Raw genomic sequence first — 17705 nt, forward strand, 5'->3', positions numbered from 1 at the left:
CGTGTTTGAGATGAGTGAGTGTGGGAGAACCGGCGCTCAAACGGTTAAAGAAGGGCTCGTCGGTTCAAAAAAAAGATGGCCGCTCCCATGCGGCTCCGCAGGCAGCCTTCAGTCTAAAGTCACGGTCAGTAATGTTGGGCTTTTTGAAGCTGGATTCGGTGCAGCTCGTTTTTATAGTCATATAAAGGTTCGGTACCAAAAAAAGGGCTGCTTCACTGTTTCTGTGGACATTATGATTTTAGCTAGCTAGTCAGCACCGAAACGGCATTATCAGTGTTGGTGAGTGAGGTGGGGGTGAAGGGGGGCTTTATTATAAATCGTAGATATTTTCAGGGTTTTAATGTAATATTTTTCAGTAAAAAAGGGAAAAGTAGCCGTTTATTTTGGGCCGTTTTCGCTAACTACATAACCACGGCTGTGTCCGCAACCGAAGGTAGCTAGCTAGCTGCCTCGATGCCTCAGTGAAGTGAGGAAGTTCTTAGTAACCAAGGCAACACGGTATCGACCGCTCAGTGATATTAGCTATAGCTATATATGCTAGCGTTTAGCTGTGTTAGCTTTAGCCCTTAGCATTTTACGATGCTCCTACTTGACTGGGTGCCGTCCGGCCTCAGAAGTGCCGTCTACAGCGTGTGCTACATTTGAGACACAGCCCTCAAATGTGAGGTCTAGGACCCTTTCTTGTGTCCATTTACTGCCAACAGTTTAAACAGCCCGCAGCAAAAGTTTGGGTACCCTGCATGGCTTCTTCCAGCAGCTTTCAAGGTCTTTCAGTTCACCTCTGGGTTTTGACCTTCGGCCCCGTTCGTCCTGCCAAAGGCTTCTAGTTCGGTGAGATTCGGACGACGTTTAGGTTGAGGGAGTGTACGGGCCATGGCTAAACCTCCGGATTTTGAGGCATGTTTTAAGATCGTGATCATGCTGCGTTGGACTTCGTCTTAGAAGCCAAGTCTTCCGAGAATTCGCTTCCATTCTTCCCTCTACCAGTGAAATGTTCCCTGTGCCACTGGCTGCAACGCAAACCCAGAGTGAGCTCAGTCAGCTTAACAGTTGGCGAGGACTTCTTTGCATGAATTTCTCCTCCACCTTTTTATTGGAATAATCAGTAGCTCATCCGAACCCAAAAGGCCTATTCTGACCTCACCAGGCCAAAAAGCATCAGACGTGTCTTTTTTTTTTTTTTTTTAAGCAACATTGGCGGCGAGGTTTGTTATTGAAACAGGGCCTGAACCTCTGAGCAGGATTGCAAATGCGCCAATTGGGGCACTGGGTACCTCTAAGAATGCAGATGAGGAGCCCACTCCCTCAACGAGAAGATCCAGGTATTTACTGAAGGGGTCTGAAGAGATTGTGAGAAAAGAACCCCCAGAACAACTGGAAAGAGATGTGTGCTTATATTAGAAGAACCTGATGGCACTTAGAACCATGTGGATCAGTGGTCACCAACCCCCTTGCTCTTTTTAAGATGGTGTAACTACAGTAAATGGGGGGGGGGGGGGAAGTTTGCATTGATTTGATGTCTTAATTCTTTGTTTTTAGCCATTCAGCTTCATTCAGTTTTGGACTCTGGCGCCCTCTAGCGTTGCAAAGTTCCTCCAAAGGTAAGCAGGAGCAGAAAGCGGCCAGGCTTCCTTGAGACCCATGAGATTTCACATATTAATTCCTATGATTTTGCAGCAGTTCGCCTGAGGTAGCTTTGAGATGGAGCGATTCCTTTAGAGAACTGCTGGAGTCGAACCTGTTGAGCACTAAAGCGTGATGTGAAAGGCTGACGGCTTTATTCATGATTTGGTTTTATAGATTGTAGGTCAAGACTGGCACTGCAACCAGAAAAAGGACAAACAAAAAAACTGCAGTGAAAGTAAAATCCTTTTAAATTTAGTCTAAATAGTTACTATTTTTATTATAGCATTTATTTAAACCTATCTTTTTATGTGACATATATCCTATATGAGCTTCTAGATATCTAGGTGTTGTTTACTTGTATTAAATCATTTTATCTAGAGAAAATGTCTTATTTCATTGGGGAATTGTTTTGAAATGAAAAGCCAAAAAACTACATTATTAAACAGCATCCATTACATTTAAATATCTACACTTTTAAAACATATATATTAACTGCATTGTTTTTTAGAAGTACGAAATTAACGTCATTATTTTTTGGGGGAAAAAAATATTGTTTCCAAATGTTCTTTCTTAAAATAAATCTCAATTAACTGATTTATAAGCCAATTTCTCATAAAATGCAAAAAGGAATTCTCGATTAACTGATTTGCAAGTATATTTCTTATTAAATGCAAAAATCACTACATTATTTATTGGAAAAAGCGAAGTTAACTTCAGTTATATTGAAATATCAACTGCATTATTGATTAAAATAAGCAAAGTTAACAACATTATACCTTGAATATGACTTTATTTTAAAATTTTCTTGAAAAATCTGAATTAACCACATAATAGACAGATAGATAGATAGATCACTTTATTTATCCCGCGGGGAAAGTCAGTTTTTACAGCATAATAATGTCCTAAAAAATACAGAGTTGACTGGATGATTTCTTGTAAATGACCAAATCATGGCTTTATGTCATGTAAAAAGCATCATGATTTGCCAGTAGAAAATTCAACGTTCACTAAAAATGGCTTAAACAAGACTGTTTTTAAGTTATCGAAGTTATTTGTGGTTGTCTGATGTTTTTAATCCAGGCCCTGCAGAGCTCTCAGTGCTAACAAGCAGTTTATTTCCCCCATGTTCTCATAGTGATGGTTCCACTGGTTCTCCAGGTTCGTCGAGCGCTTGAGAGATCAAGAGTGTTTCTCAAGATGAGCCTTTCCACCAACCTTCTGCAGCAGATGACCATATTTGTTACCCTGGTAACTGGGGGAGGCTGTGGCGTGATGTACTACCTCATGCAGAGTGAGTGTTCAAGGAAGCTCCTTTATATATATATATATATATATACCACATCACATGTTTGCTTTAATATTTAATGATTTTTTTTTGTTGTTTGTTTGTTTGTTTGTTTGTTTGTTTGTTTGTTTATTTCAGAAAACTTTGCTAAATCAGAGTATTATCATCTGGCCATTGAGCAGCTAAATGAGAACGCCACAGCCATGGCCAGCCTGGGAGCTCCACCACTGAAGATCCATAATATTCACCTGACTGATCATCACAACCGCGTGGACCACACCAAAGCTCAGGTCAGGCTTTTTGGATGTTCGAGTTCAGTTCATTTCAGTTAATTCAGCCTTACATACAGCTCTCAGAGACCACTACATTTTTTGTTCGTAAATGAGCATCTCTACGTGTCTGGCAGCCGTTTTATTCCAGGCAATTCATCAAACAAAGCTGAGTTAGCTGAATTTGCAGACTGTGAATGGCATAAAGTCCCAACAGCAATGTGAAAGACTGGCCAAGACATGAGAGCTGTGATTGGCAGTCGAGGTTATTTCACCATAGTGATTTCTGAATGCTCTCAAAGCTCAGATATTAGTACTGTGTTGTTTATAATAATTAAAATGCAAAAAATTATTATTCAAATGTAATCATTTCTTTGCATTTTTGGGGTAATTGTTTTTGAGCAGTTGTCATTTCTGCAAATAAATGTTCTAAATAGCAAGTGTTTTTATTTGGAATTTGGGGGAAATGTTGTCCATGGTTTATGAAATACAGCGCAAATGTTAATTTCCCCAAACACACTGCATATATATATATATAGAGATAGAGATAGAGAGAGAGAGAGAGACACACACACACACACACACACACAAACACATCATCTGTAAGGATATTTACTGTGGGTCTTCATTCACTATGATCTACGTTAGCATGTTGGTCAACTTGTCATTTAACTGACTGTCCTGAAATCTACTGCCCTCAACTTACAGCTGAAAATTCCAGTAACTGGACAGAAGACTGGGGGCTATCTGTACACAACATCCACCAGAGACACCCTCATGAACAGGTATAGTACATCTTCACCCTCCAAGCAATGACCTTTTCTCAGTACTTCCAAAAATGTAAGGCGCCTAATGACAGAAAGGCTAAAGGCTTTCAAAATGATACGTTTCTTTAATTATTCTTAATTTCTTATAAATTTGCAACCCAGAGAATGCCAGGTGGAGCCGTCGCATATTCACCCTTTGAACTCAAGATTTATTGTTCAGTCATTAATCCTTATGCAGAAACATAAGGAGTCGTGAATTGTTAAGTGACAGTTTAGTTTGGCATATCTGGTGGTGTCCCACAGGGTTCTGTTTTAGGGCCTACGTAACTGTTGTTAATTATAACAGTAAAGTAGCTATGAAAGTGAAGAAATGTGGACTAAATGGTTTAAGGGGTTAATATTTTATTTTTTACTAACATTGATTTACCATTTCTAACATCTGTCCTTTAGTTAATACTTGGATTTTTTAACTAATTAAAAAACTAAAAACAGACCTTCATGGTTTAGGGATCACTAAACTTGGCATTAAATCTTATAGCTAGAGCTGGGAAATATGACAACATTATTTTGTATCGTGAGATTTAGTTTTTAGCATATGGAGAAGACTGTTAGAGCTTAATTAACACTGATCAGCTGCAGGTTGGTTTCATTACTAACAGTGTGATTAGTCTGGTTTAATTTGATGAAGTTCTTCAGAAGCTGAATAAAATTCTAAAAATCATAAAAAGTGAATCTGTCGCTACTGATGTTTTTAAAATCAACAAAATGTGTCGTCTGTCCAAACATTTATATAAGACTATTATTTCATATAGACTAATATTTTAAGTCAAATGAATTCATGAACTGCTATTCATGAACAATTTCATAATAAACGATAATTTAGTTACATACCATGATGAAGAAGCAAGAGCTTTTGATGTTCACTTACTTCATCACACAGGAATCAGTTTAAAATGTAAAACATAAAAGAAATAAATTCAAATAAAATAAAATGTAAAAAAATGAATAAAAATTAAAACGTTGAAATAAAACTGAATAAATGAATGTAATAAAATTAACACAGCTTTATATTTCAATTGCTCAATCTTGACGATCACGTTTCTGCCCTTCAGTCTCACTGGAGATGCCAGCTCTTCAGTTTCCGTCTCTCAGTATCTCTTTTAGGATTCCAGGGAAGGTGCTCAACTACCCATACACGTAACTTCCCCCGAAACAGCTCCCGCAGCTCTAAAGCGTGCCTGGACCTGACTGTGTATTCTAGCGAATCTTGCTAGAATATCATAAGAAATGAACAAGGTGGAGCAGAAACTTTCCACTCGGCATCGCTGAGCAGGTGCCTCTGGAATGAATGGAAGGGCTCCATAGTAAAGCGCAACCCCTATATGTGGGTTGCAGGAGCCCGGTCTTCTGAGACCCTTCTGACCATTGACCATTCTACAAACAGGCTAGTACTGCTAACAGACACTGGACTTACACGGTCACCCATTTCACACAAGCCCAAAATCTCAAATTTCCTTGACCACTCACACATCATACCACAGAATGAATATTAATTCATAGGAATTATTGTTTCCAGTGTATTAAATTCCAAACAATTTCATGTGCAATTTTCTGTAGAGAATTTGTTCAATAACTTTGATGATTTAGCTTAATTTACGTACATTTACTGTTATATTATAATTTACTATACATTATGTTTCCAGGGCTTTTCCATATAACATAATAATATGTACTATTAGTGTGGACACAGAGACACGTATGAGGTTGACAAAGCCTTTTTCATATTGATAAATCTTTTGTAGTATTTTTATTTCGTAATATTTGGGATGGATTTTCAATTCGCGTGTAGAAGTTATAAAATATTCAAACTTGCAATGAAAAAACCCCCAAAACCTTTAAATGCAAACCGTCTCTGCCGGAATAAAATGTCAGATGTCCAAAACAGCAAATTTCTAAGGAATTTAATGTAAAAATAAATTTTTTGTTCATTTTATTTGTGACATTTTAGGTTTTTTAAATAAAAAAAAAGTAAAATCAAAAAGCAAAAATTTATTTCAGCTTTCTGTACTGAATATTGTGGATGTAATTAAGTATTTAATATATTAAATATTACATATTTAATATATATTATAATAATACATAGTAATTAAGTATTTAATAGAATTTTATTAGCAAATCTACTGTATGTGACTACACTACAGAACACTGACCTTTAACACCCGTCTCACCGTGACCTCTCTCTGCAGGTGGTGCCTCCAGCGAGTGGCTTTGCAGCTCAAGGATGGTGAGATTGTTGACATTTACCCCAAAGCAGAATGGAAGTAGTTGTATGAAGGTGGGGACACCAGGCTTCGTGAGGGCTACTGCTAATCTTAAGATGATGGACAATGATGACCCTATTGGCCTTCCAATTGAACAGGTTCATAGTTAAATTATTTGAACAATAAAAGTGTAATAAAAGGTCATATTTATCAAGGGAACGAATAATAAAGTTTGAGCCTCAATTTGTCAATTTGGTCACCAAGCATGTCTTGGAGGATCTGGATCACCGGGTCGTGATGCTGACTGACCCACCAGAGGGCGCTGTTGGTCATGTTTTAATTCAAGGGCCTCAAACCCACTCCAACCTCTTCATCACTTCAGATTCAGAACGGACACGGCTTGAAGGGATTCGGCCGCTGCGTCATGTTTAGGATGACCATAAAGAAAGACGCTGCCGGAGGCCATGGCTTTCCAGGCCTCACGAGGAAATGCTTCAGGTCTTGGTGTTTGAGGCCAACTGAAGGCCAAAGTGCATTTCTAATGACAGGCCTTGGACGGAAGTGGACGCTCTCCACTGGAGGCCTTGGCATTTCATTTCGAAGGAGCTCTGTTCCTGAAAGCGTCTATGTCATGTAGTCTCGTAACACAGCAGCTTTATCTCGCTGGAGATCTGAAGGCTCATTTGTATTGCGGTATTTGGCTGTCAGCTTCCTTTTACAGGTCAAGGGCACCTGTTGGAAAGCATGCAGTGAAGCACAGGGTGGGAATTCAGTAGTTTGGGAATTTCGATGCGGCTTTTCATCCCGTTTTAAATCCGCTGAGCAGATTAAGGGCTCGTGTTTATCATCATATGGTTACCCTAAATTGCATTTGAAGACCAGGTAAAGGTAAAAAAGGTAAAGGTGCACGTATTTGTCACTGTACTACACTGTACTGTGCTTTTTTTTTACCCATCTGTGGTAGTGAACACACACACACACACACACACACACACACACACACACACACACACACACACACACTAGTGAACTAGGGGCAGTGAGTACACACACACCCAGAGCAGCGTGGGCAGCCAACTCCAGCGCCCGGGGTGCAGAGAGGGTAAGGGGCCTTGCTAAAGGGCCCAACAGTGTCAGCTTGCCAAACCCGGGAATTGAACCCACAACCCTGTTATTGATAGCCGACGCCCCTGGCACTGGTACCACTGTCCAGTCTGTACCAGTCCATGTATGGCAGTTTTTCAGTTGTTGCAGCCCATATGCTAAGTAGCTATCTTCTCGCCTTGCTGGCAAATAAATAAAGCCTATGCTAACATAGCTAACTAAAGCTTTTGCTAGTTTAATTAGCTAGCTAGCTAGCTATGAGCTAGCATTAGCTTGTCTGCTGCGTGGCTGACCTTCTTTTAATTATCTACGAAAGTCCATTTCTCCTCTCAAAAACCCAAAATACATTGACTGCGTTAGCATTAGCTGCTCAAGCTAAGTTTGGAAGGGCGCTGAGGCCTTATGGGAAATTCAGTGCCTGTAGTTCTGCTCAGCTATTCAGGATAAACTCGACTTGTTTAACGCTGTGATTTTTGTAAATTGGCTCTGATGACGCCTCTAGCTGGAACCCTTGACGTAAGTGTTCATGTGGTAGACCACATGGGTGGAACGTGGGCTAGATGGGTTCCAGTTGGGCTCCCCAAATGGGCCCTATTGTTACAGCCCACTCTAATCTCACATGGGTCTTTGCCATCTAGGCCTGATATGCAGTGTACATCCCAGATGGGGCCCATGTTTACCCCCTTCTGGTCCCATCACTGTGATTCCCAACTGGGCTACCCATACAGGCCTCACATGGGCATGTTCTAGGGGCTTGCCCAGGGGCGATAGTTTTGAGCTAATCTTTGATACAGAACTTCTGGAAAATTCTCATTCCTAATATCTGAGGTTCTTCCCAGCCTTCACCCATGACAATAAAAATGAGGTTGAGGTAAAAAAACTTTTTATTTCTGCTGTAATTTCACCCAAGAACAAGGTACTGTACATTTCAGTAGTATCAAAAATCATTAATTACATATTATGAAAAAATATATACCAGCATTTCTATTAGTGATCAAATATCTAAGCAGTCGCTGCTCCGTTTTGTTCATTACTCATGAAGTCGGTCAGTCGTGGGATCCGTTATCAGTCTCGGATCAGCCGGAAATCAGTCACAGCTCTGAGCTGCGGGTTCCATTTATCAGGAAGTTGCTCACTTTCTAAGGAATATCGCGCTATACAAACTTACAAGCTGGTTTCCGACAGGCTTTCTAACAGGAATGCATGTGGCGGGGTCTACCGCCTTCATCCCAAACTGTTGCATTAGCTTGGCTGACACAAATGTGCTTCATTATAGTGAAGAGACCTCCCCCGACTGCGATTAGGTCCAATGTCACATGGTTTTTAAAAAAAAAAACATTATAATAATAAATCCCTGATCGGCAGCATTACAAATGCTTCACGGCCGTATGCTACACATGCTAGCTGCGTTACTGCGGAGATAAAGTTACACCCGGCTGTGGTTAGCACACCGGCTTTTGGGATCCCCACAGTCCCTTGCGGGCACTCAGGCCGTGGTAAACATCAGAATCAAGAAAGCGAGGGTAGATGTTGTTCTCCATCAGGTAGAAGATTCTCCTCTGGGCTTCGTCAAAACAGGTTGAGGTTGGCCACTGGACGCGCTGGCCGATGCGCTCTCTGGTGTGAAAGTCCAAGTTCACCTGTGGGGAGGAAAACAAGCTTTGCTTTAGACTACGGTTATACAAAGCTAAGCGAGACCTTCGACGTTTGCGCCCCTAAGAAACCGTTCAATGAAGGCTTCTTTAAAAAAATCTTTTTTGTAAATGTGACATGTCAGAACTTAAAGCAGCAATATGCGAAATTTGACACTGCCTGCTAGAATACTAAAGAATGGGCTCTACGCAGCGTTTGTTGACAAGCTGAAAGATACTGAAAAGGTGAAAAGCTGAAAATTGGCAACGTGCTGAGCCTGGAGTAGCACCGGCAGCCATGCTACTCACCCTATTAGCTATTAAAGCTGCTTTTCTAAGATGAAAAAGCTACATAATGCTGCTTTAAAAACTGACAGGCTGTATTCCCTCATCCCACTGTTATCTTCGCTTCAAACAAAGAGACTTTGCCATCAGTGGCCGGAATCTGAGAGAGCACAATTGGCCGTGCTCTTTCCTACATCACTTTTAAAGCAACGTTGGCCGGCACAGGCCTCTGTTAGCTGGTCGGTGGCTGACTTTGCATGTACTGCAGGAGACGTGTGTGTTAAGTCCTTACCCTGCTAGTGTCGGGAGCATTGCTAGTGCTAGGGGGAGACCAGGAGAGTGCTGGTTTGTTCCCAGATGATGCCCTAGTCATCCGTGGCCAGAAATCCAAGAGCGTGTAACTAGTATCTAGCTCTCTCTGGGTGGGTATGATGGCCCTCCCTCTTCCCCCACCACGTCTGACTGGCGGTTAGTGTTCACCTCCAAGCGAGTTCAGCTGTCCAATGATGATGTGTTAGCGTCGGTTTAAGGTAGGAATCGGAAAAGGTCAATGCCCAGTCCCTCGTAGCAGGATTTCTAGGCAATTTTTGATCCTTGACCACATACTCATTATAAACACTCTAGGTATTCTAGGTATTTTGCTGGCTCCTAAACGGCACACAGTGCTTGGACCCCGGTTATTGCCACTAGCAGTGCAATCGGTAGACTGTGGTGAAGCTCTCGCACGTCGTACGCAGCTGGCACTGACATGTGTCGATGTTTATTATCTCTGCGTGAGTTATGACTGGCTAATTATAGACTTAATAGTTTTGGTTTCAAAATGAGGCAGAGAGACGTCAGACGTGCTTCAATGGCCATGTAAACACTCCCATACACACCCATGGCTGTAGCCCAGCTGAGGCCGTGTTACACTGACCCCGACTAGGGTGGGAAAGGCAGGGAAAGTCTTAGTCTATAAAATATAGATAGATTTTTAATAAGATGTAAATAAAATCCACCAACTCAGAAAGTCAAATGCGGCAATGCCTCGTGCTCTGCTGTTGTCTGGACCTGCAAGTAAGTATGAGCACGCCCTCGGACCTGAACATGAACACTGCTTACGATTCATGCCATTCACCTCTTTCGGAGAGTCTTTCCTGATGAATTCCTCATAAATGTTCCGTGCTTTGATGGCCAGCTTCTCTGATGTCTTGGTCTTCTTGAAGTCTTCGCAGGCCAGCCAGAACTCAACGTTCTCCTCACAGAACTCAGACTTGGAGAACATCTGGAACACCGTCACTCCACCTGATGTTGGGCGAGAATGTAAAATAGGGATGCATGATGATATCGGAAATCATAAGGATTCCTCATTCTGACCGATTCTGTTAGCACCTTAACTAGAAATGTCCTGTCCTTTAGGTTACTGTAGAAGAACTTACAGTGATGGGCGAGAAGTTTCTCCAGAGACTGACCCCACTGCTTTACTTCACCTTGGGTTGGTCTGAAATTAAATACATATACAATTCAATTTAAACAACATTAAATCAAAACAAAATAAATGACATTTTAATAAATTCAATTACAATAAAATTAAATTAAAACTTACATTCAGTTAATACATTTAAAACTAAAATAAATGACATTTAATTCAATTAAATAAATACAATTAAATGCAATTAAATATTAATACAAATTAAAATAATTAAATGACATTAAAATAAATTACATAAAAATTAAATGACCTAATTTAATTAAGTCATTTATTTTTTAACTAAATCAAAATGAAATAACATTGAATTAAAATAAATAGTAAATTACATTAAAATACATTTAAAACTAAAATAAATGACATTTATTTAATTAACATTTTTATAATAATAATTCAATTAAAATAAAGTACATTTAAATATAAAATTAAAATAACGAAATAATTTAATAATAAATAAAAATAAAATTGGGAGCAGGGCGCAGGGCGCTGGACTGAGCTACTCTACCTGGAGAAGTGCTTTCCGGCGGAGGCTGTCAGCACGGAGGGCTTCTTCAGCAGCAGGTGGAGTCTGCATCTCCAGCGTTTGTGTCTGTGGAGAGATTTTAAGAGACTTTCAGCGGTCTGGTCAAGCTAATCCGGACGGACAGAGGAGCTGGAAGGTCTCTGAAGGGTCTCGCTTACGTCGTGAACTCGGGGCGATGCTGGTGTCCCCCGGCATTTTCCGCCCTCTCCGCGGCGACCTCCATAACCGGCGGTCAAGTGTCACTCCATCAGCGAGCTGCCCTCCTCTCACTGCCGTGAAAAACCAGCGACTCCAGCGGGACTTCCTCTCACACCCCGCTCAGCCTTTATCCCCGCTGAGGCCTACGCCCTACTCCCTACTCCCTACCCCCTACGCCCTACTCCCTACTCCCTACTCCCTACGCCCTACGCCCTACTCCCTACCCCCTACTCCCTACGCCCTACTCCCTACCCAGGCTCCACCCTCCACAGTGGAAACATGGCTCAGCCAGAGTTGGTTCTAGCTAGTTCTAGATAATTGCATCTAATTAAAGAACATTTTCTGGTGAAGACTCAACAGAACAGCCACCAGTTCTTACAACCATGAAACCATATTTGTTATGCTAGCTAGCTATTAGCTATTAGCTTTCTCGCTAGCTACCTTCTGTATGAACACTGGTCAGTGCTGCTAGCTATAAAGGCCAGAGGTGAGTCCTGCACAGCTGGCTTCCCAGCTCTAACGGACCCACTAAACCTGACTTAACAGGCTTAACAGGTGGGGTCATTTTAGGAATGTTGAAACCACCATTTGTCCTGAAAACCTAAGCTGTGTCTGAAACCGGCCCCTGTTCGCTAGCCGGCCCAAACCGCAGACTCACTTTCACCTGTGTGACCCCATGTCCCCCATGTCGGTTTATTATTCAGTGTTATTTTTAAAATCTGTATTTTTTATCATGATATCTTGCTGCCCTTGGGGCCCCCTGGTAGCGTTGGGGCCCGAAGTGGCCGTGTAATTCGAGTATGCCTTGGGCCGGCTCTGTCTGAGAACCAGATTGTCCAGACCCCAAGTCTTGTGGGGTATTCCCAGTATGCAGTGGTCAGTACCCACACAAAAAAAAACCCCAAAAGTGCTCCAAGGAAAGGTGGCTGTCCGTTGAACCGGCAACCTTCAGAGGTCTCGTCTCGAGGGTCCATGCCTCGAACGGTCAGATCTGTTTTGGAAGGCACAGGGAGGACCCACACAATACTGGACAGGTGGTTTTAATGTTATGGCTGATATGGCTGTAGTTGTGTCCCACAGCATTCATCTCAACACCGTTACCTGAACGCACCAACACCTGAGAGGTATGTGGAATATTCGGTAAGTCGGAAGTTCATTGGAACGTTGCGTCATCAGAATTCCCTGGAGATCAGATGTGATTTTTTTTTTTTCCGTTGCTTTATTTTCTTTCGTTTTCATTTTCCGTTAAACCCTCAAACCACTGAAAGTGAGTCAAATACTGTTTATTTATACATAATTAAATCATTAGCATGTTATTAGCATGGGTGCTAGTGTGTCAGTTGTGGGCATTTGCTAATTCTATGCTAGTTTCAACACTGTCGGACGTGTAAGTCACTGGATTCGAGAACTCTGATGGGTCACATCCACATTTCTAAAGTTACGTGGTTGAAACGACTCCACGCTTAAAGATTTACCTCAGAACTGCTACGCTAGTAAGAACAGTGGCTATAGTGGGAAGTGTCCGGCCCGCCAGCACCGGTTATCCAGCCATAATCACCATAATCGTTCAAATCACACCTTGAGTTCAACAACGTCTTCCTTCACTTAATTCTATTCAACAGAGCTGGTTAGCACGTTAGCCTGATTTGCTAGGAAAATGTAGCTGAAAAATTTGCTTAAAAGTACTGATCAACATTAATTAACTGTTTATTAACAATAAAACAGTCTGCTTGGATGTTCAATATAAAATATAAAAGGACAAAAGTATTGGGACACCTGCTAATTCACTGTTTTGTTTTGTTTATTTTCTGAAATCAAGGCTATTAAAAAGTCTGTCCTGCTTTTGTTGAAGTAGCTCTCTCTCTCTACTGTCCAGGAAAGAAGGCTTTCTACTAGATCTTGAGGGTTTGATCGCATCTGATCCACGTGAGAGGAAACGTGAGAGGTGACGTGACCCTAGAGAGGTATGTTGAGTTGGTTCGGAGCGGAACTTTGCCGGAGGGTAGGGAAGGGTAGGGCAGGGCTGGCGCTGTGAGGGTTTGAGTGGTTTACTGTCTTCGTAGGTATTCGATAGGCAGGAAGAACATATCAATCAATTTATTCAGGCACTGCAAAAGATATACACTCAACCAGCCAAAACATTATGACCACCTGCCTAATACACTGTTGGTCCTGCCAAACAGCTCACTGCACAAAATTCTCTGGTATCAGAACCTGAGAGAACCTTTCGTTCCAGCGCCTCCCACAGGTTAACGGTGTTGGACCACCTTCAGTAGGTACTCACCGCTATGGAGCAGGAGCCCACACAGGCCTTGCCGTTTTCACAAGCAGGCCTGAGAGAGCACAGTTGGCTTGGACAAAAGTATTTGGACACCTGCTCATTCCTTGTTTCTTCTGAAATTTGAAAAGGCATTAAGAAGTTCTCTGTCTCTACTGTCCGAGCAAAACCTTCTACTAGATTTTTAAGGAGCATTGCTGTGAGAATTTGACTGGACAAGGACGTTAGTGAGTATTGGATTAGCTCCAAAAATATTGGATAGAGCACCACCATCATTCCAGAGAACACAGTTCTTCCACTGCTCCACAGCTTAATGCTGGGGGGGGCTTTATACCCCTCTAGCCCACGCCTGACGTTAGGCAGGATGGTGCCAATAGGTTAATCTAGGGTTATCTGCTCCAGAGTAGAGTCCTTTTTTTATTGTTTATGAGCAGGCGTGTCCACAAACTTTTGGACGTGGGTTGGAAAGTAGTCATGTGAAGTACCATCCTGTAGCAGCTTCACCACACGATTCGTCGCATGATAACCTCCACCGTTGAAACAAGAATGGTCTAAAAATAGAACGGAAATGCAGAAATGAATAAACATGGGCTGAGAACTGAAAGAGACGCCATGTTCATGAGTAGGTTTGTCTGAAATTCAATCTTTGACCCCTATAAGATGGCATTTAGATACCGTGCAGATGGGCGCTGTGCAAGCCTAAGTCTGATCAGATATATATATATATATATGTGCTGCTGGGTTAGGGAAGGTCACTGATCCACCACTGCTGGAGGCAGTGCAGTAACACCATTAGTTTCCTTTGTTGGTCAACGATGACAAGTGTCGGGCCTTGGGAATGGTTCCGCCATCAAGATAAGACTGAGGTTGAGTAATCATGTGCGTATGTAAGACAAGCAGTCTGTTGAATCAGATTAGGGCACTGCTGACTAAAATAGAAACGCCATTGTCAGCCGTCAGCCTTTTAACATGAACGTCCTGTGTGCGTTGGTCCCAGACTGCTGTTGACAATACCCTCCCTTGTTTTTCTGCTCTCAGAACAGCCCCAGTTCTTTATGGTATGGGTTCCATAGGATGCGGGACACGTTCCTTTGACATTCTGGTCCATGTTGACTTGATTGCAGTCCTGTAGTTACTCCTTCATGCTGCTAATCTCCCATCCCACCACGTCCCAGTGGTGTCCTACTGGATTCTGATCTGGGGATCTGGGGAAGAACCAGCACTGAAGAGCCACTGAATTCATCGCCGTTGTTCATGAAACCAGTTTGAGTTTGTGCTCTTATGGTTGAAATCTTATGATAGAGCCGTTACTGCAATGTTGTTAAACCACAGCGTTGTAGAAGAACCCCCATCGTTCCTCTAAACTGCTCACAGTCTCCCGGAGCAGGGCAGTTTCGACGAGAAGCTGTTGTTCACGAAAAGTAAAACCGAATTGATGCAGAAGCTGGTCCACATAGATCCGGATACAGAATGCAAGTTAATGCCTGGCGTACACACAATCACACAAAAGTAGATCAGTAGAGAACGCATGTTAATGCCAGGTGGAAACAGAATCTGATCCAAGAAGATCCGGATACTATCCAGATACAAAACACATGTTAATGCCAGGTGTAAACAGAATCTGGTCCAAGTAGATCCGGATACTATCTGGATACAAAGCGCATATTAATGTCAGGTGTAAACAGAATCCGGTCAAAGTAGATCGGGATACTGTCCGGATATGAAACGCATGTTAATTCCAGGTGGGAACAGAATCCGATCCAAGTAGATCCGGATACTATCTGGATACAAAGCGCATGTTAATGTCAGGTGTAAACAGAATCTGGTCCAAGTAGATCCGGATACTACTCGGATACAAAATGCATGTTAATGCCAGGTAGAAACAGAATCCGGTCCAAGTAGATCCGGATACTATCTGGATACAAAGCGCATGTTAATGTCAGGTGTAAACAGAATCCGGTCAAAGTAGATCGGCATACTGTCCGGATATGAAACGCATGTTAATTCCAGGTGGGAAAAGAATCCGATCCAAGTAGATCCGGATACTATCTGGATACAAAGCGCATGTTAATGTCAGGTGTAAACAGAATCTGGTCCAAGTAGATCCGGATACTACTCGGATACAAAATGCATGTTAATGCCAGGTAGAAACAGAATCCGGTCCAAGTAGATCCGGATACTATCTGGATACAAAGCGCATGTTAATGTCAGGTGTAAACAGAATCCGGTCAAAGTAGATCGGGATACTGTCCGGATATGAAACGCATGTTAATTCCAGGTGGGAACAGAATCCGGTCCAAGTAGATCCGGATACTATCTGGATACAAAGCGCATGTTAATGTCAGGTGTAAACAGAATCTGGTCCAAGTAGATCCGGATACTACTCGGATACAAAATGCATGTTAATGCCAGGTAGAAACAGAATCCGGTCCAAGTAGATCCGGATACTATCTGGATACAAAGCGCATGTTAATGTCAGGTGTAAACAGAATCCGGTCAAAGTAGATCGGGATACTGTCCGGATATGAAACGCATGTTAATTCCAGGTGGGAACAGAATCCGGTCCAAGTAGATCCGGATACTATCCGGATACAAAACACACGCTAATACAATGTGTAAACAGAATTGGATCCAAATAGATCCAGATACTATCCGGATACACAACACATGTTAATGCCTCCTGCTAAATTACCCCTATGTGTGAGTGATTGGTTGGTTATGTGTGGTACCCTGTGATGGACCCTCTGCAACCCTGACCCAGAAGAAGCACTGGGATTGCAGTGCATTTTCCTCCATTCTCTGCTGAGCATTGTGCAAATCCTCTCACACTTGTGCCAAACCTTATCAACTCATTGAGTCATCTGAAACAGACTTGCTTACGCAAATTGCAGGACTGTATGACGCAATCTAATGTATTAAAAATGAAGTTCTTCACCTAGCTAAAAACAACAGTAGCAGACGTCTCTTGATGTCAACAGCTTGTTCATTTCTTTTTTTATACAGGTTATAATGAGTCAAACGGATTTTTATTTTTTTTTATTCCATTGTGAACAGACTGTCTGGTTAAGAAACAGAACATTGGTCTAGATGGTTCCTCATCTAGTGTAATGTTCTTGAATCTTATGGAGGCATCATGCTGGCCATAAACATTGCACTGGCCCGCTGAAAGTTACCTCAACCCTACTTCCTCACCCAAAAATAGGACAAGCTGTATTTTTTAGACTGAATGTGGTGCACAGGTTTCCTCTTGAGGTTCAAATCACCTATAAAGAGTGTATTGTCCATTATTCATCAGTAATGAACGGAATTTTTAATTCCATTGTGGACAGACAGTCTGGCAAAGAAGCAAAATGTTGGCCTAGATAGTTCTTGAATCTAATGGAGGCACCGTGTTGACAAAAATTTGGTCTGGCCCACTGAAACCTACCCACTCTCTCACTTAATAGTCTTTTTTAGACTGAATATTGTCTATTTATATTATTTCTAGGTTAAAGTAAGTCAAATTGTGTCAGAAAACTTGTTTGCTTGTTTCACTAAGTACAAAAATGTACTCTTGAGGAGGGTTCCTATCCCCTGCAAAGGTTTTAATGTCCATTATGAATCAGTAAAAACTGGAATTTGTGATTTTTATGGACAGATCATTTTGTAAAGATTGGTCTAGATAGTTCTTCGTCTAGTTTAACGTTCTTGAATCTCATGGAGTCACCAATTTTGGACTGGTCCACTGAAAGTTACCTCAGCCTTATTCCGTCATCCTGTAAAATAGAAAATCTGGTATCTTTTTTTATATAGTTTAGAGTAAGTCAAAGAGCCTCAGAAACCTTGTTTGTTTGTGTCATAGAGTACAAAGATTTACTCTTGAGGCAGGTTCACCTGCAAAGGTTTTATTGTCCATTATGGATCTGTAAAACATTGAATTTTTGATTATTATGGACAGATCATTTTGTAAAGATTGTAAAAATTGGTCTAGATAGCTCTTCGTCTAGTTTGATGTTTAACGCCTGAACCAT

General features: G+C 41.7%; 2 protein-coding genes across 4 annotated transcripts; one reads left to right on the forward strand and one right to left on the reverse strand.

Moving 5' to 3' along the window:
- The first annotated feature begins 41 nt into the window (after positions 1 to 41).
- On the forward strand, positions 42 to 6438 carry coa1 (cytochrome C oxidase assembly factor 1). Of its 3 annotated transcripts, none has more exons than XM_072688329.1 (6): positions 42 to 124; positions 1540 to 1601; positions 2762 to 2917; positions 3050 to 3201; positions 3889 to 3965; positions 6194 to 6438. In XM_072688329.1, the coding sequence occupies exons 3-6, from the start codon at positions 2764 to 2766 to the stop codon at positions 6270 to 6272; spliced, it is 462 nt and encodes a 153-aa protein (XP_072544430.1). In that variant the 5' UTR covers positions 42 to 124; positions 1540 to 1601; positions 2762 to 2763; the 3' UTR covers positions 6273 to 6438. The 3 variants fall into 3 exon arrangements, with proteins under 3 accessions (XP_072544430.1, XP_072544432.1, XP_072544431.1); XM_072688331.1 differs by having other exon boundaries at positions 43 to 124; positions 2785 to 2917; XM_072688330.1 differs by lacking the exon at positions 42 to 124 and adding an exon at positions 140 to 1322.
- A 1740-nt stretch (positions 6439 to 8178) lies between these two features.
- Positions 8179 to 11520, reverse strand: LOC140561752 (regulator of G-protein signaling 21-like). The gene is made up of 5 exons (XM_072686981.1): positions 11378 to 11520; positions 11202 to 11285; positions 10647 to 10708; positions 10346 to 10512; positions 8179 to 8952 (listed from the first exon to the last, which is right to left on the reverse strand). Exons 1-5 carry the CDS (start codon positions 11440 to 11442, stop codon positions 8755 to 8757), a joined length of 576 nt encoding a protein of 191 aa, XP_072543082.1. The 5' UTR covers positions 11443 to 11520; the 3' UTR covers positions 8179 to 8754.
- Positions 11521 to 17705: the final 6185 nt, after the last annotated feature.

Source organism: Salminus brasiliensis, chromosome 9 (genome assembly GCF_030463535.1).
Source record: "Salminus brasiliensis chromosome 9, fSalBra1.hap2, whole genome shotgun sequence".
Taxonomy (NCBI): Eukaryota; Metazoa; Chordata; class Actinopteri; order Characiformes; family Bryconidae; genus Salminus; species Salminus brasiliensis.